The 24,665-nt window shown below is 35.1% G+C and overlaps 1 protein-coding gene across 1 annotated transcript in view; it reads right to left on the bottom strand.

The window, feature by feature from the left end:
• The window catches only part of LOC149797470 (uncharacterized), a 116,078-nt gene that overhangs the window by 40,541 nt on the left and 50,872 nt on the right, over positions 1–24,665 (bottom strand). Inside the window, exons 9-14 of the mRNA XM_089962280.1 lie at positions 23,604–23,706; positions 22,451–22,527; positions 17,748–17,812; positions 12,090–12,241; positions 4,995–5,026; positions 3,347–3,446 (exon numbers count right to left, since the gene is read on the bottom strand). Of these exons, the coding sequence (XP_089818406.1) occupies positions 3,347–3,446; positions 4,995–5,026; positions 12,090–12,241; positions 17,748–17,812; positions 22,451–22,527; positions 23,604–23,706 (529 nt within the window). The remainder of the gene's footprint in view (positions 1–3,346; positions 3,447–4,994; positions 5,027–12,089; positions 12,242–17,747; positions 17,813–22,450; positions 22,528–23,603; positions 23,707–24,665) is intronic.

The raw sequence follows: 24,665 nt of genomic DNA, 5'->3' as shown, positions 1-24,665 counted from the left end.
TTATCTTAAAACCTGGCAAGGCCAGGTATTTTCAGATAATTCAAAACCCAGCCAGGTCCTGGTGGCCAGGCAAGCTACCTGTCCATCCATATTTAGGACCAACTTGAAAACCCCATGTTAATACGACCTTCATTCAGGAATAGCAAAAAGATTTTCAAGATGGCTGCTATGGCAGTCATAATTTATGTCAGATAAGTACCATTTTCATTAAGGACCAATTTAGAAATCACAGTGAAAACTCATGTTCATAGGACCATCTATTCAGGAGGTTCAGTGATAACAGAATTTTATAAGATGGTTGCTGTGGTGGTCATACTGCATGTCCAAGTGGTGCCATTTCCATTTAGGACCACCTGTGGGATGAATGTGCATGTAAAGTTCATTGGCAAATTTCCAAGTAATTTAGGAGTTGCAACAACAAACTTGTGCTAATGGATGGACAAGAGACCATCCACAATCTTTTGGGTTTATGACCAGTAGTAGTGAAAATCCCGTTTCTGTTGAAATTATATGGCTTCTTACCCAGTCTATGCTGCCAAACATAATGTAATTTCATTGCAAAACTACAAAAACTTATACTCATCAAAATGCATGAATTTACAGTATTAGGTATTGAAAATTTGAATAAAGTTTGTACACGAGATACCCATAAAATACGCGAATTTACAGTATTAGGTATTGAAAATTTGAGTAAAGTTTGTACACGAGATACCCATAAAATACATGAATTTACAGTATTAGGTATTGAAAATTTGAGTAAAGTTTGTACACAAGATACCCATAAAATACGTGAATTTACAGTATTAGGTATTGAAAATTTGAGTAAAGTTTGTACACGAGATACCCATAAAATACATGAATTTACAGTATTAGGTATTGAAAATTTGAGTAAAGTTTGTACACGAGATACCCATAAAGTACGTGAATTTACAGTATTAGGTATTGAAAATCTGAGTAAAGTTTGTACATGAGATACCCATAAAATACATGGATTTACAGTATTAGGTATTGAAAATTTGAGTAAAGTTTGTACACGAGATACCCATAAAATACACAAATTTACAGTATTAGGTATTGAAAATTTGAGTAAAGTTTGTACACATGATACCCATAAAATACATGAATTTACAGTATTAGGTATTGAAAATTTGAGTAAAGTTTGTACACGAGATACCCATAAAATACATGGATTTACAGTATTAGGTATTGGAAATTTGAGTAAAGTTTGTACACGAGATACCCATAAAATACATGAATTTACAGTATTAGGTATTGAAAATTTGAGTAAAGTTTGTACACGAGATACCCATAAAGTACGTGAATTTACAGTATTAGGTATTGAAAATCTGAGTAATGTTTGTACACAAGATACCCATAAAATACATGGATTTACAGTATTAGGTATTGAAAATTTGAGTAAAGTTTGTACACGAGATACCCATAAAGTACATGAATTTACATTATTAGGTATTGAAAATTTGAGTAAAGTATGTACATGAGACACTGTAGGATTGTATGGATAGAACATGAATAAAATTATAAACCATGTTTATATAAATTATCTGAAACATACACAGGTCCAGGTTTCAGCTTACGAAGAATCAATCAGTGCAAGTAAAAACATTGTAGATGGACAGCTCATAAGTGTCCAAATATCTCAAAGATCTCAACTTGCCTTGAAAATTTACTAAGATCTGGAAATGAGTTCATGAAAAACAATTCACCTCCAAATGGAAAAATTTACCAGGTTGGCTAGATTGAATGAAGGAAACAAGAGAAACAAGAGTTCCTCAAAGGAATTAATGCTTTATTAGGGGAAAAGAATTTCCAGTAACTTAAGATAAGACCATTCCCTTTCAACTGTAGAGTGTTGAAACCATTTTTCAGCAAAAACAAGTTTTAAATTAGCTGCTGTGGTGGACATACTGGACATCAGATCAGTACCATTTCATTTGGACCATAAGACAAAAGCAGACATAATCTTAATTATTTTGGTGAAAACCCCATGTCAGTATGACAAATCAATTCACTGAGAGTAGCAGTAAGATTTGCAAGACAATAGTTGTGGCAGCCATATTGTTTATATGACAAGCACCATTTTTCTTTAGGACAAACAACCTATCGTAATTAGTCTATTGGTGAAAAAACCCATGTTGATATAGCCATCCATTTGGGATGATTGAGATAATGGCTGCCTTGGGTGGTCATAATGGATATCAGATGTGTACCATTTGAGATAATGGCTGCCTTGGGTGGTCATAATGGATATCAGATGTGTACCATTTGAGATAATGGCTGCCTTGGGTGGTCATAATGGATATCAGATGTGTACCATTTCCATTTGGGATGATTGAGATAATGGCTGCCTTGGGTGGTCATAATGGATATCAGATGTGTAACATTTCCATTTGGGATCAACTCTACATCACAAGAGGTCTTGTGGTGACAGCACAATGCTGATATGACCAGCCATTTAGCAGAAGTAGCAATAAGATTTTCCAGATGACCCTTGTGGCTGCCATATTGGATTTCCAATTGCCCTTATTTTCATTTACAACCAACTATTCATTATAATAAATCATAAAATGTTTCTCAGAGAAAACCCCATGCTGATATGATCATTCATTTAGGAGAAGTAGTGATCAGATTTTCATGACAGTTATCTTAAATTCTTGTTATTGCAACTTCTCCTGAACAGAAAGTCATATTTACATGGGTTTTTACCAAAAGATTTCTTACGATGTCTAGTTAGTCCAAAAGAAAAATGGTGTTGATCCAATGTCCAATATGTCCACCACAGCAGCCATCTTAAAAATCTTGTTATTTGAGCTCCGATCAGGACGATTTTTAGCATAATAAGAAATCCTTTAGTGAAAACCCACTCTTGATATGACCATCCACTTGGCAGGAGTAGCAATAACGATAGTTATACAATGACCACTGTGTGGGCTATACTCGATGTCCCAGCAGCACCATTTTCATTTCAGTCCAAAAAGACTATGACATTAATATGTGTAAAGTTGAATTGCCTTCCTCCAAATAGTTTAGGATGAGTAGTGATAACAAACTTGTGCTACACTGATGTTGACAGTAACCACGTTTCTTGTCTCTTCAGACAATAGACAACAGATGAGAAACCATTTTGTAAGTTTTTCTGTTCTATGACCGATACAGTTAATAAAAAAACAGATTCAGAAGGGAGATGGACAAAAGAACACTGTAAGTATACATTCAACATTTATGGAGAGGAATATGAAGATAAAAAGTGATAATAACAGCACTATTTTATGATAAAATCTGATTATCTTTGTGTTAAATAACATCCATCACAGTTGCACAGACTTACCTACAACTGCCACAAACAGAAGAAGGGCTGTGACACTAGCAGACTTTCGGTTGAAGCTTTGCATTTGGTATTTGAGCCCACCAATAATCATACATACACCCTTAAAACAAAAGAAATATGATACTTTTTGCCAGGAACTGTAAACATAAACGAGCATATTCAATTAAATTTTGGCTCCTGCCAGCTGTGGTGAGATCACCAAAAATATACAGTGATGACATCTGACTGACCTTGTGACTGGGCTCTATGCTGGCATAGAAAAAAATAACCATGTTTCCATGTCTCCATCTCTCAGAGTGTACTTATGTAAAAGTACATAAAAGCTGAAGAAATTGATCAATGCCCTTAACCTTAAAGTGTACCATGGTATATCCCAAACCTCAAATGCCTTTTAAGATATAAAGCAGCAACACAAGCTGCTGTGAAATATACACCTGTGACCTTCACCTTGAAGACTGGTCTCCAAATGTGCAATATAACACATATTCTGTGGACAACATAGTATAGCAAATTTCATTCTTTCACCTTAAACAGAGTTTAAATTACACAGCAAAAGGCAAAATATAACTCAAACCTTGATTTGAGACCTTGAATTTGAGGATAGGAACCCCATATATATCAAGCTTCATTCCTTAACCTTAAATGGCTCCAAAGCAACAAAAATTAAAGGAATGTTTGATGGAATATACAACTCTAAACATGACACCCAAGACACTTTCGAATGGTAGGGTATAAGTATAAAAAATATCATCTCTGAAGATGAAAGGCCTTGAAATTTATAGTGCAGAAAGTTTGAGAGAAAACTTAAAAATACTGACCTGTAACCTTGACCATGAAGATGAAACCATTAATGTGGTGTGTGTGTGTGATTTGGATTTTTAACGTAGCTTTAACAATTTTTCAGTCATATCGCTATGATGTCTGCAGTGTGGCAGTTTTTAGTGATGTCTAGCACAGTGGCATCATGTTGCAGACATGTAGCGTGATGTCCTACCCAGTCACATTATCATGACACCAGGCTGACCAGTCCTAACACTAACCTTGTAATGCTGAGTGCCAAGCAAGGAAGCTGTTAGTACCATTTTTGTAAGTCTTTGGTATGACTCGGCTGGGGATCGAACCCATGACCTCCCGCATCCGAGGCAGATGCTCTAACCACTAGGCCACCGGAGCAGTCCATTAATGTGGTACATAACACACCTTCTAATAATGATATATAATATTACCTGTCAGGTTTTATTCCTTAATCTCATGCAGCTCTTAGGTAACAAATCAGAACAGAAATTGTGATGGACAACTTAAACATATTAAGATATGACCATGACCTTGAAGATATGAATTCATTGTGATACCTAACACACCTTCTAATAATGATGTGTAAGTATTTACCATGAGTCCTATTCACAAAGCAACAGTATTTGGAAAGCATCAAAGAGGATGTATGTAATAAACATATGAAATGCATTGATGTTTGCTTCTGTGAAGAGTACATGAATTTATTGATATGACATACAAGTCAATCTCAGTCTGACACCCTCAATGTGTTTCTGTATCTATGCCATTTCAAACTCATTCCTTCCACCAACTCGGACAAAATACATATTTAGTTTTGTGTATTTATAAGAATACTTAAAGCAAAGATACTTACAGGTATAAACAAAATACTTCCAAGTATTGTTCCTGTAACAAAAGAACAATATAATGTTGTGATGTACCAACAAAATGGTGCAAAAACAAAATATTATAATGAAAGAACAAGAATGACACTGAAACAATTAATCAATATGATACAGCAGTAACACAAATTTAAAGCAACCCATATAATGATCAAAGAACCCAACTTTAACATAATGCCAACACATCACACACACAGTAAGGAGTAAAAAGACTCCTATCGTACTTTGCTAATGTCAGTAAAAACTTGGAGACCCAGATAACTGGTATTTTAATGGATTTGAGAAATACTGGAGACCAGATAACTGGTATTTTAATGGACATGAGACATATTGGAGACCCAGATAACTGGCATTTTAATGGACATGAGAAATATACATTCAATGCTCTCCTGCAAATATATGTTCATTTCCAATGGAATTTATCAAACAAGCTGAATGATTATCATTTCCATAACCTTTGCTGAGCAAAATATCAAAATTATTCAATGTTTCATAATTGTAACAACATGAAGACAAACTGATTTAATTTAATAGAAGATGCAGTATGCTAAATGAATATTCATTACAACACAGTGTACTAAAGGTGCAGCAACTTAATCCAGAAGAGCCATGTAGATGCCTCAGGATTTAGCAATGTACAAATCTGGCATCACAATACCAGAAAGATGGGTTTCTAATGTAGTAATTATTATGTAATGTGAAAAATGAACCATTTCAATGCTAAAGAATCTTAGTGATGAAAATATAAAATTTAAATAATTCTGACGACTATAAAATAACTTACACAAATTTTATCTTACTATTGGTCAGTAAAGACATTTTTAAGGTGTTACATTCTTTAATTTCTTTATTTTTTAGTTTAAACAAAATTAAGAATAATATGACAGTCTATTTCAGCATGGTCAATCAGTAAGATTGTCTATTTCAGCATGGTCTATCAGTCAGATAGTCTATTTCAGCATGGTCTATCAGTCAAATAGTCTATTTCAGCATGGTCGATCAGTCAGTCTATTTCAGCATGATCTATCAGTCAATTTCAGCATGGTTGATCAGTCAGTCTATTTCAGCATGGTCTATCAGTCAGATAGTCTATTTCAGCATGGTCTATCAGTCAGTCTATTTCAGTATGGTATGTCAGTAAGAAAGTCTATTTCAGCATGGTCTATCAGTCAGTCTATTTCAGCATGGTCTATCAGTCAGATAGTCTATTTCAGCATGGTCGATCAGTCAGTCTATTTCAACATGGTCTATCAGTCAGTCTATTTCAGCACGGTCGATCAGTCAGCCTATTTCAGCATGGTCTATCAGTCAGATAGTCTATTTCAGCATGGTCTATCAGTCAGTCTATTTCAGCATGGTCTATCAGTCAGTCAATTTCAGCATGGTCTATCAGTCAGTATTTCAGCATGGTCAATCAGTCTATTTCAGCATGGTCTATCAGTCAGATAGTCTATTTCAGCATGGTCTATCAGTCAGTCTATTTCAGTATGGTCTGTCAGTAAGAAAGTCTATTTCAGCATGGTCTGTCAATCAGATAGTCTATTTCAGCATGGTCGATCAGTCAGTCTATTTCAACATGGTCTATCAGTCAGTCTATTTCAGCACGGTCTATCAGTCAGATAGTCTATTTCAGCATGGTCTATCAGTCAGTCTATTTCAGCATGGTCTATCAGTCAGTCTATTTCGGCATGGTCTATCAGTCAGTCTATTTCAGCATGGTCGATCAGTCAGTCTATTTCAGCATGGTCGATCAGTCAGTCTATTTCAGCATGGTCTATCAGTCAATTTCAGCATGGTCTATCAGTCAGTATTTCAGCATGGTCTATCAGTCAGATAGTCTATTTCAGCATGGTCTATCAGTCAGTCTATTTCAGTATGGTCTGTCAGTAAGAAAGTCTATTTCAGCATGGTCTATCAATCAGATAGTCTATTTCAGCATGGCTGATCAGTCAGTCTATTTCAACATGGTCTATCAGTCTGTCTATTTCAGCACGGTCGATCAGTCAGTCTATTTCAGCATGGTCTATCAGTCAGATAGTCTATTTCAGCATGGTCTATCAGTCAGTCTATTTCGGCATGGTCTATCAGTCAGTCTATTTCAGCATGGTCGATCAGTCAGTCTATTTCAGCATGGTCTATCAGTCAATTTCAGCATGGTCTATCAGTCAGTATTTCAGCATGGTCAATCAGTCTATTTCAGCATGGTCTATCAGTCATCCTGAGGTTGTAAATTAATGTCAATTTCAGCTAAAAGTATAATTTCAGTGGTAAGCATTAAAATTCCTGTATCCAACGACCATTTTGGCAAATCATGCTGAGCAATTTTTATATTTAGGGAATGGCTGGTACTGGAGTTCTTCACAAAAATTTCATTTCTATAGGTGATGAACTAGTAACTGTATAACACAGTACACTGTATAAGACAGTACCCATCTTATGTTTTTTGTTGTCAAAGTTCATACTTATTTAATTTGTGTATTTTTTTTCAGAAAACTGAACCAAAAGACCATATTGAAATGAACTTGAATTTATGACATCAAATACCATGATACAGTCTTTGCACCTGATAGTCATATTGCCTGATATAATCTTTGTGTCTGATACAGTCTGTATGCCTAATATAGTCTTTATGTCTCATATAGTCTTTGTTCCTGATACAGTCTGTATGCCTAATATAGTCTTTATGTCTCATATAGTCTTTGTTCCTGATACAGTCTTTATGCCTGATAAAGTCCTTATGCCTGATATAGTCTTTGTTCCTGATAGTCTTTATGCCTGATATAGTCTTTATGCCTGATATAGTCTTTGTTCCTGATACAGTCTTTATGCCTAATATAGCCTTTATGCCTGATATAGTTTTTGTTCCTGATACAGTCTTTATGCCTGATATAGTTTTTGTTCCTAAAACAGTCTTTATGTCTGATATAGTCTTTATGCCTCATATGGACTTTGTTCCTGATACAGACTTTATGCCTGATACATTCTTTGTATCTTATTGTCTTGATGCTCGATAGCCTTTATACATGAATTTATGCTACCAAATCCATGATAGTGTCTTTACACCTGACACTGTCTGTATGCCAGATATAGCCTTTATGCCTGATACAATCTTTGTGCCTGATAAAGTCTTTATGCCTGATACAGTCTGTATGCCTGATAAAGTCTTTATGCCTTACAGTCTGTATGCCTGATATAGTCTTTTTGCCTGATAGTCTTTATGCCTTACAGTCTGTATGCCTGATATAGTCTTTATGCCTTACAGTCTGTATGCCTGATATAGTCTTTCCGCCTAATACAATCTTTGTGCCTGATACAATCTTTGTGCCTGATACAGTCTTTATGCTTTACAGTCTGTATGCCTGATAGTCTTTTTATGCCTGATATAGTCTTTATGCCTTACAGTCTGTATGCCAAATATAGTCTTTTTGCCTGATACAATCTTTGTGCCTTATACAGTCTTTATGCCTGATACAGTCTTTATGCCTGGGATCTGTTTAAATGTTTTTAAGCAGTATCTAACCTCTTTATCTTTTTAATTATATAATCTGAGAACAAAGTAACACTGTGTGATTCTAAGTGAGTCTATACACAAGATTTTAATTACTTCAAATAGTATTTTACTTATTTAATTAACTAATAGCTCCTTCTAGTACAAGAAATTAAAACTGTGTTTAAGAAACATGACCAATGCATAAATACAAGTCAATATCCAATAAACAATGACCACCCATATCAATATTGAAACAAATTTAAAACACCTTCATGCCAGGAAAATTAAGGTAAAAAATTCAGTCACATTCTGTTTAGTAGTTTTTTGAAGAAATGTTTAAATGTCTTTCTGTTTTTGGTGATATTTTATGACTAATCTGTATCATTTTAAAAATGTTCAAGATCTTCATGCCAGGATGCTTTCAAGAACATCTTGTACACTTCTGTTCAGCAAATTCTTGACAGATCATTTAAATGTTCTTATTTATTTAGCAATGCAGCCACATTTGATGATGAATCATTGTCATTTAACAAAATTGTAAAGACCTTCATTTCTGGATGCTTGGTATCAAATTTGGTAAAATTCTGTTGATCCAGTCTGTGATAAGAAATTGTTTACAGATTTTTCGGTGTGGTTGGGTGGGTGGGTTATTCTAATGGTAGCATATTTGATGGTGAATTGGCATCACCTGAATTCATACAGCCACATATATATTTTCCAAGAAGTTTTCAAAGATTTCGAAAAGTTTTCAAGAAATATTCTTTCTTAAAGAAACTGAACTTTCTCTACATATTACTTTTCATTACTACACAAGTCGGGATAAAAGTAAAAGGAAAAGTTAATAATTAATTAACATGACACTACAGCAAAGGAATACATTTCAATATGGTGTTACCAATATTGTGTATCATTTGATCCACCCAATTTTATCACATTTATATATTAATTATTTATGGAAAATGAGTAAATAAGAAATTCTGAATTTACAAAGTGATATATTTTACTGAATCTGAACTGTCTGTATTCTCTCAAGTTTTGGGGGGAAAAAATCATTGAGTTATTTAGCAAATCAAGTTGCTTTCAATACAAGCCATTGATTTCAAGGATTTTTAAAGACTGTAAGAACCGTGAAATAAACAAAATTCTTCATGGTACGATGCCTTCTGTCAATTTTGGTCAATGTGAGTAGATTTTGAGAAGTTTGAAGGTTATTATATTTTCAGTAATGGTATTTTACAAATACAACCACCAGACTGAGTTAAGATGTCATCACATCAAAATGGTGATTGCGATCTCAAAAATAACAATGTTATGGTTTGTAATGAGTGAAATAATGTGTTGGAGTAAAGAATCTAATCTTGGATTATCATCCAAAAATGTGCTGTTTGATTTTGCATTTGCATTCTATTTTCTTTACAATGCATACATTACCTTAAGTTCCTTTGACCTCATTCACCATTCTGTTTTCTTTTCACTTGTAAACCCATTTCGAAAATTTCAGCAGATGCTACTAGTCAGTACTTCATCACCGTATCGTAAACCATTCCAATATTTCATAAAAGTTCATTTAAAAAGTTTATAATTCATTGCTGTATTCTGTCAGATTTGATTCATCCAATTAAGACAGCAGCTAAATCTGTTTGATACTGACTAGTTGAAGCCAATAGATGCTTATTGTTTCTGATTCAATATATTCACCAAAAACACCTGCATGAGACATGATTCAATCAATATCTCTCTCCTTCCAAGCCCATTGATCATAATTAGGAGTAGTGATCATGTGCTAATAATAAAGTGAGGAAGACATAAGCCAGACTTTTGGATTATTAAAAATAAAAGAGTGGTTTGTAACAAATTATCACCAAGGCCTTTGACATTATCACAACACATTTTCTTCTTAAATTACTTATTTATATTGTTGATTTAAATCTGAGTACTGTAAGACCTCAGTTTTTCTTGCATTTGTCCATATTTCTCTTTTTTTTAAACTTCTAAAAGAGATTTTTTTATCACTAAGTAATTATAAGCCATTAAATCCATTGAAAAAGTTATAAATATATTGCAACTTAAACTTAAATATTTAAGATTGGATATTCCCCTTAATATTCCCCCTCCATCTGAAAAGTGGCAATTTTCTGAAACTAGGGGAGAATTAAAGAATTAAAGGCATGGCTTGAAAATATGAGGATGTCATTTTGGGAAGGACAGTATTTTGGATACTAGCATGAATCCTGCATCTCAGGAAAGACCCTCATTTTTATTATTTATTAATAGGATGGAACCCTAAAGATTAACAGAAAAAACCCTTGAGATAGGATTTATCAATAAGAATTTTATACTAAATTCCACAACAGCAAAAATATTTTCAAATGAAATTTCACAATTATTACATTACAATATAACCCAAGCTGATATATCAATACTTTTTCTGCTTATCGGGGAGGGGGGCAAAGGTTCCATCCCCTATTCCCCAACCAAATGCATCACCATTGAAAGACTGACAAAAGGTTTTGCTCCTGTCCCCCACCCCCATGCTATTTTTATAACTTTTCCTAATTTATTCTCATTGAAACCATGCCATTTCAGGGTCTGTAGATGCTCATCCATGTTCACTTGTTTTTATTTATGTTCTCTGGTTTTGCATTTCAAAGTCCATCTAAGGCAACATTAGTACCATACCCCAAGTGTGTCACATTCCACATTCCCCATGTATGTGACATTTCTCATGTATGTAACATTCTGAGTATGTGATATTCCCCATTTACGTGACATTCTAAGGATGTGACATTCCCCAAGTATGTGACATTCCCCATGTATGTGATATTCTGAGAATGTTATATTCCCCTTGTACCTGACATTCTCCATGTATCTGGCATTCTCCATGTATCTGACATTCTCCATGTATCTGACATTCTCTCCACGTATCTGACATTATCCATGTATCTGACATTCCCCCATCTAGGTGACATTCCCCATGTAGGTGACATTCTCCATGTATCTGACATTCCCCCATCTAGGTGACATTCCCCATGTAGGTGACATTCTCCATGTATCTGACATTCCCCCATCTAGGTGACATTCCCCATGTAGGTGACATTCTCCATGTATCTGACATTCCCCCATCTAGGTGACATTCCCCATGTAGGTGACATTCTCCATGTATCTGACATTCTCCATGTAGGTGACATTCCCCATGTGGGTGACATTCTGAGAATGTCATATTCCCTGTGTATCTGATATTCTGTATGTGGCATTCTCTATGCATCTGACATTCTCTCCATGGTTCTGACATTCCTTATGTATCTGACATTCCCCATGTTTGTGACATTCCCGATGTAGGTGACATTCCCCATGTAGGTGACATTCCCCATGTTTGTGACATTCCCCATCTATGTGACATTCCCCATGTAGGTGACATTCCCGATGTATGTGACATTAGGTGACATTCCTGATGTAGGTGACATTCTGAGTATGTGATAACCTGAGTATGCAACATAATTAAGTAGAACATGTACAACAGATTACTTTTTAATTTTTGTGCCTAGAAGCAAAATCAAAGATAGTGTGCTTTTCTTACCTGTTAGGCCAGATCGGACTAGCTCTGGATAACAGGATGATCCCAGTAACCTCCCCTTGTTCAGAGCAACAATGTACAGGGTGAGTTCCACTATTGACCCAAATGTGGCATTCAGCAAGGCTCCTATAGCAAAGCTGCTTTGAGCAGAAATACTGGGGGAAAAATATATTGCTATGAGACTTTGCTGGTCTGTCATACTGCATTGCACTATAGTTAGGTATGAATAAATTACTAAGCATTTTCTTGTGTAATGTACAAAATCATCTGCAAATGGGTGAAGACAAAGATTTTCTGTTGCATTATACACCAGAAGACCAGTATCTACACCACTAATTTTTTATTCCAACAAATCATGCCACTTCTTATCTGCCAATATATTACACCATGGAAGATAGACTGGGTGGGGCCCCGAGTGGCCGAGTGGTCTAAAGCGTTCTTCGTTACGGATCACTGCCGTCTCACCTCTGCCTGCATCGGTTCGAGTCTAAGATTCAGCCAATGTGGGTATGTGAGAAAGCTTGCCAGTAGCTTCTCGTGGGTCGGTGGTTCTTTCCGGGGTTTTCCCGGGTTCTTCCTCCACCATTAATGCTGGCTGCCATGTATAGCCTATCGTGTGCTGAAAAATGGCGTTAAACCCAACAACAACAACAACAACAACAAGACTGGGTCTGTGCTGCCAATACATTACACTATGGCAGACAGGCTGAGTCTATCCTGCCAATACAATATGCTGTGGCAGACAGACTGGGTCTATGCTGAATGCAGTTACAAATGGAAAAATTCCATACACAATTAAATGTAATGGCTTTCAGCAAGGTGCTTTCTATACTGAATATCATGATTGTTATACATGTCAGCAGTCTAAGATAGATGACTGAGTAAATATCAGAGTATTTGTTACATAATGATGGAGTGACCTCACCTCTTACATGGCTTGAACGTATGACTGTCTAATAAAAAAACATGAAGATCTACAAGATGAAAATTATATCAAATGTAAACAAAATAAAGATAAACATAAAAAATAAAATTCTTAATGTATCAGACCTCGTACATGATGTAACCAGCATGTTTTGTAATATAAACCCAACTGAAAATGGACAAGCCAACAGCTGACATTGAGCAATGTGTCAAAAGATGAGTGTTTACATCATCTGCTTCAAATCATCAATGGAACAAACTGCATAGGCCCTATTATTCTGATGCACTACAGTTGGCACTCTAAAGTTTCGTATTTTGCATAGGGTTAGATGTTTAAAGAAAAAACATTTCCCTTGGTTTCCACACTGGTTGTTCTGGCTATTTAAAAAAGGCCTTGTATATCTTAGGTTCTATTCCAGAACTTTTATTTCCCTTTTGTTTGATTTACGATTGATAATAATATAATATGGGTTATAGAGTATACAGATGTGCAACTTTCAAAACCTGCTAGCTCTGCTCAGTCATTTACACATCCTGGACTTCAAAGGTAAATTGTAAAAAAAAGATCTGATAAATTATTTTACCTTTTATATATCGGGTAAGTCATTCATTGTACTTTCAGAAGCTGGTATTGTCAAGTTTGGCCAAAAAAAATCCTATTTCAATAACTGCTAAATATAGTGTACTTTACATTAATTCAGGCTGATTTTTTTTAGTACATGTGAACTTTGTTCTTACATCATGTACAATTTTCTCAAGTACAATATTCAATGAAATTTCAACCACAGCACATGAAAAAAAACAGCTTTATACAAACATTCTCTCCATTCTGCATGTTGCAAATGTAAACTGCTTCACTTACACCTACCATTCTCACAAAAGTTCATAATATCTGTAGAGCTGCCCCATAAAGGACATGTAGATATTATTATTTTCTTATTTATTATACGTAGCATAAGCCCTGATTTTCTAATGCATTATATACAATATATTTCTGGTTCACCATGTGCTATATAAAAAAACAAAGGTTTTATATTGTAACCAAATAGACAGAGACTACTATTCTAAGTAACGTCTACAAACATCTATCAAATCTTAATACCATTACAATTTCTGTGTTGTGTATCACCAGTAATGTGATATGATATTGTGACATATAGTTCCAATATATATGATACCTCTAATGTGATAAGATATTGTGACATATAGTTCCAATATATATGATACCTTTAATGTGATATGATATTGTGACATATAGTTCCAATATATGATACCTCTAATGTGATAAGATATTGTGACATATAGTTCCAATATATATGATACCTTTAATGTGATATGATATTGTGACATATAGTTCCAATATATATGATACCTCTAATGTGATAAGATATTGTGACATATAATTCCAATATATGATACCTCTAATATGATATGATATTGTGACATATAGTTCCAATATATATGATACCTTTAATGTGATATGATATTGTGACATATAGTTCCAATATATATGATACCTCTAATGTGATAAGATATTGTGACATATAATTCCAATATATGATACCTCTAATGTGATATGATATTGTGACATATAGTTCCAATATATATGATACCTCTAATGTGATATGATATTGTGACATATAGTTCCAATATATATGATACCTTTAATGTGATATGATATTGTGACATATAGTTCCAATATATATGATACCTCTAATGTGATAAGATATTGTGACATATAATTCCAATATATATGATACCTCTAATGTGATATGATATTGTGACATATAGTTCCAATATATATGATACCTCTAATGTGATATGATATTGTGACATATAATTCCAATATATATGATACCTCTAATGTGATATGATATTGTGACAAATAGTTCCAATATATATGATATGATACCAATGATGTGATATGATATCATGACAAATAGTTCCAATATATATATGATATCACTGATGTGATATGATATATATATATATAGTTCCCATATATATGATATGATACCACTGATGTGATATGATATATATAGTTCCCATATATACAGACCTGCCAACCCTGACGAGTCCATCTCAGTAAGGCAGTTGATTTGTTCCGTAAGACTGACCAGTTTTCAGTAAGGGGCCATCCATTTAGTATGTACAAAAAAATCTGGCAAAGCTTGATCCTCCCATCGTATGTACGCCTCCCCCCCCCCCCAATTCTATAGAATGACCTATATTTAATTCACACAGAAACGACCAAGGATTAATAATATTAACACGTTTAATAAAACAGATAGTTCATCAACGCTGAGTGTCTGGCTGCATCAAAGAAATTAGCTGCATAACTTTAAAAAGTTTGTCTAGTGTCCGCTAAAATTCAAATGACAACTGAACTGTTCAGTCAAACAGGTTACGTATTAGACAAATTATTGTTGAGGTTTCACAGACACACCCCTGTTTCTTATGCATACGTACATTATCAGTAAAAACCCCCATACACAAGCATATGCATTTGGGTTAATCCCCCTCCATGCATACATACTAAATGGATGGCCCCCAAGGTGTAACAAAATATCAATAACTGCTAGCTATTGTAAAGCTAGAAAACATAATTAAAAGTCTGACACATCGATGATAAACATTATGTTCAACTGATGTCAAATAAACGTAATTGTTACCTTTCCAGCTTTTATTTACAAGAATCTGAGTACTCCTGTTTATTTTTCTGTGCTGATCATTAACACTTTTCTAGAAGCTTTTTTTCCCTTTCATCTTAAGGTCTCACTGGATGTTTCGTATTATGACACCTTCCTAATTTTTAAGGTCAAAGGCATGATCCTAATTATCACAAACCTAGCATTTATAAATTCACACATAAGCTAAATCTGTAATGTGGTTTAGATTTACTTTGAGTTAGGCTTGGAAACAGGTTGGCTTGTTGGTGACTGCCTGCCACAGTTAGATGAGCATTGGCGATTTTTTTTACATGCATATGTCTAAGGACATGGAAAAAATTATTTTTTCATGTCTCAAGATTTACAGTCATTGGAGTAGTCCACAAAAAAAACTTAGCAATTCTCAAGTTTAGACACTGGCCCGCAGATAAGCCAACCCCTCTTCTTCCAGGGCTTTATTTTTCCTAAATTATTTGGCTTATAAGTGAGAATATACGGTATGTCTTCTTTGAATTGTTTTAGAATGAAAAAAGGGATAAAAGTATCTTACAGAATAAAAGTGATGAAGCTGGCTTAAAATGCCACACACTAACTCATTCTGCAATGCTGTGAAACTATACTGGATAAGAAAACTTCTTGATCTACTTATCACTTGAAGCAAAAGTTATTGATGCTTGAAAAACTGGAAAAATATGCGGAAGACAAAGTCTGGTTTATATGATAAAGAGGGACTAAATCTGATCTCTTAAAAATTTAGTTCCATTTGATGAAGTGTTTCAAATTTTCACACTGGCGAGACATACCAGATGAACCCAGCCTAGCCCCAAGTAATGTAATTTACAGCCTCCATGGTTAAAAGTGTTTATTGAAACTGTCTTGTTTCATCAATAGTCAAGTAATAAAGACTAATTTGTAAATATAAAATGTAAATTTTTAGCAATGAATGGCCTTGTAGAAAGTTTTGGCATAAAATAAATTGTATGCTAGTCAATACCTTCCTTAGTGCCATCCCAGAAGACTGGAAATATATCAAGAGTTCTTTAAGATTGGAGGAAGGAAGTAAATAATATCTATAACACTCTTCTTTAAAAAGACCCATAAAAAATCATCATAAATTATTAACTCCTTTCCACCATAAAAAGTCAATCTAGTCAATAAATCGTTCGATTTTATCTAATTTCAAGTGTCAACTGAATTTATAAATTACATTATCTTTAGTTTCCAAGTGTTGGTGTTTCCCTTCATCCTTATTTGTGCATCAGCAACCCCAAAGTTTTAATTTGACCCCTAGTTATGACACCAAGGTTTGTTTATTAATCTGACAGTGTTTTGTACCCCTACGGAAAACATTGCATTTATGACACCAAGGTTTGTTTATTAATCTGACACTGTTCTGTATCCCTATGGGAGGGGCCCCGAGTGGCCGAGTGGTCTAAAGCGCTCTTCGTTACGGATCACTGCCATCTCACCTCTGTCTGCGGCGGTTCGAGTCTAGGATTCAGCCAATGTGGGTACGTGAGAAAGCTTGCCAGTAGCTTCTCGTGGGTCGGTGGTTCTTTCCGGAGTTTTCCCGGGTTCTTCCTCCACCATTAATACTGGCCGCCATGTATAGCCTATCGTGTGCTGAAAAATGGCGTTAAACCCCACAACAACAACAACAACAACAACCCCTATGGGAAACACTGCAGTCATGACACCAAGGTTTGTTTATTAATCTGACACCCCTATGGGAAACACTGCAGTCATGACACCAAGGTTTATTTATGAATCTGACACTGTTTTGTACCCCTATGGGAAACACTGCAGTCATGACACCAAGGTCTGTGTATGAATGTGACACTGTTCTGTTTTGTACCCCTATGGGAAATACTGCAGCCATGACACCAAGGTTTGTTTATGAATCTGACACTGTTTTGTACCCCTATGGGAAACACTGCATTTAAACTGAACACAGTTATGGATGAACAGATGAAAGTGCATTTCTCTTGAGGAAAAAACCCTAAAACTATTAACTCTTTTGATTTATGTGTACAATGTGGTGGTAGCAATATACAAAGAGGTAAATTACCTAATAATTCCCATCCCCAAGTAGTAAGTTAGTGGAACAACAGCTAATACTGCTAATACACATTTCTGAAACAAAAAAAAAGCAAGTGCTTGAAAAGATAAACAAGGGTAATGATGTCATTTTCAAGAATAATTTTAAGAATGAGATCCACATATGATGTGCAATGATAATTATTTTCAACAAAATGTGTTGAAATCATGATATTTTGAATAATGAAATGGAGTTACATCTGAACATGTCTATAATGAACATTACATAAGCAAGTGTCATTTTACATCAACTTGTCTACAATGGGTGTTACATAAGCATGTACTCTTTAACATGAACTTGTCTATGATGTGTATTAAATAAGCCAGTATTATTTTTATATCAACTTGTCTATAATGGGTGTTTAATAAGCATGTGACATTTTACATGAACTTGTCTATAATGGGTGTTTAATAAGCATGTGACATTTTACATGAACTTGTCTATAATGGGTGTTTAATAAGCATGTGACATTTTACATGAACTTGTCTATAATGGGTGTTTAATAAGCATGTGACATTTTACATGAACTTGTCTATAATGGGTGTTTAATAAGCATGTGACATTTTACATGAACTTGTCTATAATGTGTGTTTAATAAGAAGGTGTCATTTTACATCAACTTGTCTATAATGAGAGTTAAATAAGCATATTTTAACAGGAACTTGGCTATAATGGGCATTAAAAAAGCCAGTGTTATTTTATATCAACTTGTCTATAATGGGTGTTTTATAAGCATGTGACATTTTACATGAACTTGTCTATAATGGGTGTTTAATAAGAAGGCGTCATTTTACATGAACTTGTCTACAATGGGTTTTTAATAAGCATGTGATATTTTACATGAACTTGTCTATAATGGATGTTTAATAAGGCATCATTTTACATGAACTTGTCTATAATGGACATTAAATAAGCATGTGTCATTTCATGTGAACTTAATAATAATAATAATAATGTGGACTTTGTACAATGCCTGATTTTTAGAAGCTCTAAGTGCTTTACAATATCAGATAACACATAAAAACATACAGAATGATGAGATTACAAAAACAAACACCATGAAATTGCAAAACAAACAAAAATTGCTGACAATAATTAAGGAAGTAAACATTATTAAATCTTTAAGTCTATTCTTGTAGTCAGAACAGGTGAATTTTATGAGCACTCTTGAATGAGATCACTGTGTCCTTGTGTCTAAGATGAATGTGCAATTTGTTCCATGTAGCTGGGTCCTTGTATGCAAAAGAATGTTTCAACAGTGGGAACATATAAGTGTTGGAAGAGGAGTGCAAGTTTCTAGATGTGGTGTACATAAAGGTGAGGTCAGACAGATATATTGGACTTGAGCCAGGAACAAAATGTAGCACAGTGAACAAATTTTGTGTTTGATTCTGGATCAAACAGGTAACAGTGGAGTTTACAGAGCAGGGAGGTTGGTGTGCTTTGCACTTTGTACTATAAGGATAACCCGAGTAGCTGTGTTTCGAACTTTTTGAAATTTTTGTAGTAGATACTGAGAAAAACCATACAGAAGTGAATTACAGTAGTCCAGCCTGTAAAGTACTAAGGAACACACAAGCGTTTTAGTGGCATCAACCAAAAGAATATTGCAAATGGAGATGATACATATCAGCTTCAAGTATGCAGCCTTACATGTGTTCATGACATGTTGGTGTAATGAGAGAGTACTGTCTAGAGTAGCATCTAGGTTTTGTATTGACTGTTTGAATTTAATGTTAGTATTGTTGATACTTATTGTCTGAGGTAAAGGATGTGAAAGAGAAAGTCTTTACATGGTGATCAAGATGGCTTCAGTTTTATCATCATTCATTTGCAACTTGTTACATATCATCCATGACTTCACATCGGAAATGCATCTCTCTAAACCTTGGACTGTAGCCTCAACCTCTGCTGAGTAGCTAGATTTGTATATAATGGTGAGACACTGGGATTTCAATCTACAACATTTGAAAGCAACCTAGTGTATAGAATGAAAAGAATGGGGATGAGAACAGAACATTTTGGAACACCAAAACATAGATCAACTGGGCTGGAATGTTTCCATTTACAGACACAATTTGTCATCATCATCATTATCATCATCATCATCATCATCAATCCCTTAACCCAAGCAGTTATTGGGGCACCACAGTTGACTTTACAACCAATTCTCTCCATCTTTCCCTGTTCTCTACTGCCCTTTGGGAATCTCCAAATAACATGCCAGTCCATTCCTTAATGTTGTCTTCCCACCTCAATTTCTGTCTGCCTCTCTGCCTCTTCTTCTGCACCATCGCATTGTGCCTTGCAAGATTGCTTTTGCCAGTCCAGATGGTCCCGAGACATGACCGTACCACTTCAGTTTGTGTTTTTTACAGTGGTCAAGAGGTCCTCATAGGGTGCAATGGCTCATTGGATCCTGATGCCAAGGATCTTGTGGTAGCATCTCATTCTGAAGGTTTGAATCCTTCTTTGTTGATCTGATGTGAGCATCCATGTTTCACAAGCATACAGAAAGATGGATACAACAACTGAGTGCATCAGCCTTATTTTGGAACCAAGAGCAATGTTGGTATCTTTCCATATTGGTCTCAACCTTGTTATTGTTGCTGTTGTTTGGGCAATCCTACAAAGTAGTTCTGGTTTAGATCTGTGATAATTGATCTCAAGTACTTGAAGGTTGTGACTCTTTCCAGCTTCTGTTCACTGACCCTTATTTCTGCACTGATGCCATTGGTGTTGTTTGTCATCAGTGCTTTTTTTGTGGCACTAATCTTCATACCGTATGCTGTGGAGGTTATGTTGAGGCACTCAACAAAGTCAGCCAGTTCTTTTTCATTTCCTGCTAAGCCATCAATATCATCTACAAAGCAAAGGTTGGTGATTGTTCTTCCTCTGATGCTAACATTGCCCTTGTAGTCATTCAAGGCATCCCCCTGATCATTTCCAGAAAAATGTTGAAGAGTGGCAATCTCCAAGAGCCCGAGTCCTCTTTCATTTGTTTCTGCATTGTAGAAGGGTCCACATGTGCTTTGCCAGTTTGTCCGTGAATCAACTTCCACGTTTGCATTTCAGTCTCCTTGTACAAACAGAATGTCCTTCTTGGGTGAGTTGTCAATGACATCTTGCAGTTGGTTGTAATCACAGTTAGATGTGGGTGCATAGGCCTGTATGACTGATGTTGAAAGGAGTCACCCTCAAGTGGATGGTAGTGAGCCTGCTTGAGATTGGGCAGCAACCCATAATGCTGATCACAATGTCCTTGTGGATAAGAAATCCAATGCCATGATTGTGTTAGTCCCCTCTTCCGCTGATGTAGAGCTTATGCCCTTCATCTGTTGCTATTTTGCCAACTGGTAGGATGGACAAAGATCGGACTTCCTGATAGATCAGAAAACATAGATGACTTAAAGGGGTAAGAGATTGATTTCTATTGACTACAATGGAACTGATGATACATTTCTGGAGGAAGTCATCCAACTATGATACAGTGGAAGTAGATCACATTGTACAGAACATGGAAACTACACTCTGGAGTAGTTTTGTAAAGACTCATGGATTTATGTTCAAGCCTGAAGAGAGAAAGTGACTTTTGATAATGATTTCCTTGGTATGCGAACCACAGGAATTTCAGTGAGGACCGAAGGACAGGAATATGAGAACATGCATCTGTCTGGTCTCAAGTTCTATTGGGCAGATGGAGAGACAGACTTATCTTCCCATCTTCATCCTGAATTTTGGTGGGAGTGATTTAGATGACAGAGGTAGATGAATAGTCTGAGCTTGCCACTGTCTGTCCTGATCAGAAAATGCTTGGAGATTGTGGATTCCGAACAATCTCACCTGCCAGCTTCTCAATAAGTACCCTGATCTCTCAGTTTAAAAGTGCTTCCTTTACAGAGTCTGAAGCTACTTACATCAGGAATGGAGAGGTAAAAGGGAGGGGGTTGGCAAAATTAGAACTGAAGTCCTTCTTAGACATTTGGATTATCCACTTGCCTGGTGTGTGTGTGTGTGTGTGTGTGTGTGTATGCATGTATGTATGTTTTAGAGAGAGAGAGAGAGAGAGAGAGATAGAGAGACAAAGAGAGAGAGAGAGAGAGAAAAAGAGAAAGAGACAGAGAGACACACACACGCACAGAAAAGATGAATGTGTCCTTTGGGAGGGCTGGATTTGGTTATTAGTAGGGCTCATATTCTGAAAGTTATTGTGATCTGAGAACAACATATTTGAAGGAGAAAAGGCTAAGGCTTATGAGCACATAATATGCCTAATTGGAAATCATACTGAATATATGTGATCCAACAAAAATATAAAATTCCAGTTCCTATCTTCTTTAACTTACTTTTTTCCTTGATATTTATATAAATGATATTGTTTTGCAACAAAAACTGTTAGTTTTAAAATTCAAGCACTTTTCTAGGACTACTAACTTTTCTGAAGCACTTTTCCAGTACTTCTTGGAGCTGACCTCAAATTCAAGCACTTTTCAAGATTGGGTGATCCTACACATGCCATGCTATGACATATCCAAAAACCATCTGACTTTCATTGTTAACTTTTGTATCAAAAATATTAATAATGATGATGCCCATACTGCTGAATAAAAATTGTACCTATTCCACATGGTTTGCTAAACACACGATAAAAAAATTATGAAAAAATATCTTACCGAAACTCCACTCGTACTCCTATTTTCTGGGTCAGTAAACCCTATTACTAGTGACAGGAACACAACTACAAGCAAATCTGAAGAAATGTTAAAGACTTCAATTTCTTGCTACATATTTGTATTAAGGTGTTATCAGTCTTGATCAGAAATAATCAAAGTGATTGTCAACAGTATTTTATCAGAATTCATTGCTGAATACCTTGAACAAATCATTTGAATCTGATGATAATCTTGAAATTTGTTAGTTATAAAGTAATGACGTAAATAAAAGCATATGCATCAAGTCATTTGGAATGTCAACTTTATTAACTTTTCAGAAATAATCCATCTGCATTTACACATGCTGACCAATACAATATCTATATTCTTGGCAAGTAATACAGATATCAAATCATAAAGTTGTCCTCTTAAAACTGTGTCTATGATAACTCATATTTTACAGCTTGTGTTCAAAATAAAGGACTAAACATGAAATTAGACTACTATGCTTTGAGAAGGACTCAAATATATATACCTTACCCTCTACATGTTTTGAATACTACAGAAAAATTATGTTATGAGTAGAAATCAAGTACAAGTACTTCACCCTCTACCAAGTTCTGACTACTGCAAACTATGCTGTGAGAAGGACTCAAATATAAGTAACTTACCCTGTAGCGGTTTTGACCACTATAGCCAATAGTGCAGAGAGAAGGATGCAAATATAAGAACCTTACAGTCTGAGTTTTGACCACAACAGACCAATATGCTGTGAGAAGGACTCAGATATAAGTACCTTACCCTCTGAGTTTTGACCACTACAGACAACTTGTGCTATAATGGAATTGATCATACATTTCTGGATAACTTTGGAAGATACAAAGAAGCAAACATGGATTAACAGCTATACAATTAACAATAATTACCACTGTATGGCATATATTGAGAGCAAAACAAGGCTATTGAGAAAGATCTCAGCATGTATTGAGAGAAATGTCAAAGCTATTAAGATCTCAGTATGTACTAGAAGCAATGTCAAGGCTATTGAGTAAGATTTTAGTATGTTTTTAGAGCAAGGTCAATGATATTGAGTAAGATTTCAGTATGTATTTAGAGCAAGGTCAAGGATATTGAGCAAGATCTCTCTATGTACAGCTAGCAAGGTCAAGGATACTGAGCAAGATGACGTTCATGCCATCCACAGTGTACTTGTAATAGTAGATATTGATGGCCTGGTGAGTGTACATAATTATCTCCATACCCTGTTGTCTGTTGTCCTGAAAATGAGCAAGAAAATTCCCGTAATTCTTATTTTCTGAAGAAAAAACTATTTTAAAAAAGTGAAAGACAAAAATATTCCCGCTCCATAAACAGCATATTTTACAAAAACTTTTCCAAAACATCTGTTAAAAAAAAAAGATTATACTTAAGGGAGACAACTACAAAAATCTTTACATTCAGAACTGTTCAAGATGAAATTAACTGCAAAGATAAACACAGAACTGCATCAAAATGACACCAGTCTAAGAGTTACTTCCATGGCCCACCATAACAAATCCCCTCTTTATAATAGATGTTACTCCCAAACATTCCCTGCAGACCATGACACTGGGACTGTAAACCCAGATCTTTTGCATATACATGTCCTACTACAACAAGGTATACAAGTTTGCTTAAAGAAATTATTCCAAACTGTCACTGGAATTCAAATTTTTTCATATCTGACCTCTGGTGCACTATGTGGGGGAGGGGGCAAATCAAACCCCTATGCCTTTGTATCAAGTTTGGTGAATCTAAAGCATTAAAAAGGAGACAAAGTAATGAATCAATGGAGGAAATTGCAAAATTCACTTTCTACTAAAACATAAAGGTCTAAAAGTATGGGGCCACTAAACACTTGTCTCACCATGGTACCACTGCAGTACACATCTCAAGACATTATATGGGACTGTGGTCTGAACGTCAGAGGAATCCTTGATAACAAATCCTTTTATTTACAAAATGTTTGAAATTCATGTCAATTCTCCTTCATTTCTTTTATTATTATTCATTATGATTATCATTTTAAAACCTTTCAGAAAATACAGAGTTTTAGACACTAATCAAATAAAGAGAAAAGTTATAAAAACTTTTAAAAAGAAAGATCCAGATCTACACAAAGACTATTATAGTATCATATAGGTTGTTTCCCTTTCTATCAAGAAGTTACTTTACATAGTAGGTATTTGGATAGTAA

The sequence above is a fragment of the Sinohyriopsis cumingii genome, chromosome 6 (assembly GCF_028554795.1).
Source record: "Sinohyriopsis cumingii isolate HCF-2022 chromosome 6, ASM2855479v2, whole genome shotgun sequence".
NCBI classification, from domain to species: Eukaryota; Metazoa; Mollusca; class Bivalvia; order Unionida; family Unionidae; genus Sinohyriopsis; species Sinohyriopsis cumingii.
This window is presented reverse-complemented; position numbering and strand designations above follow the sequence as displayed.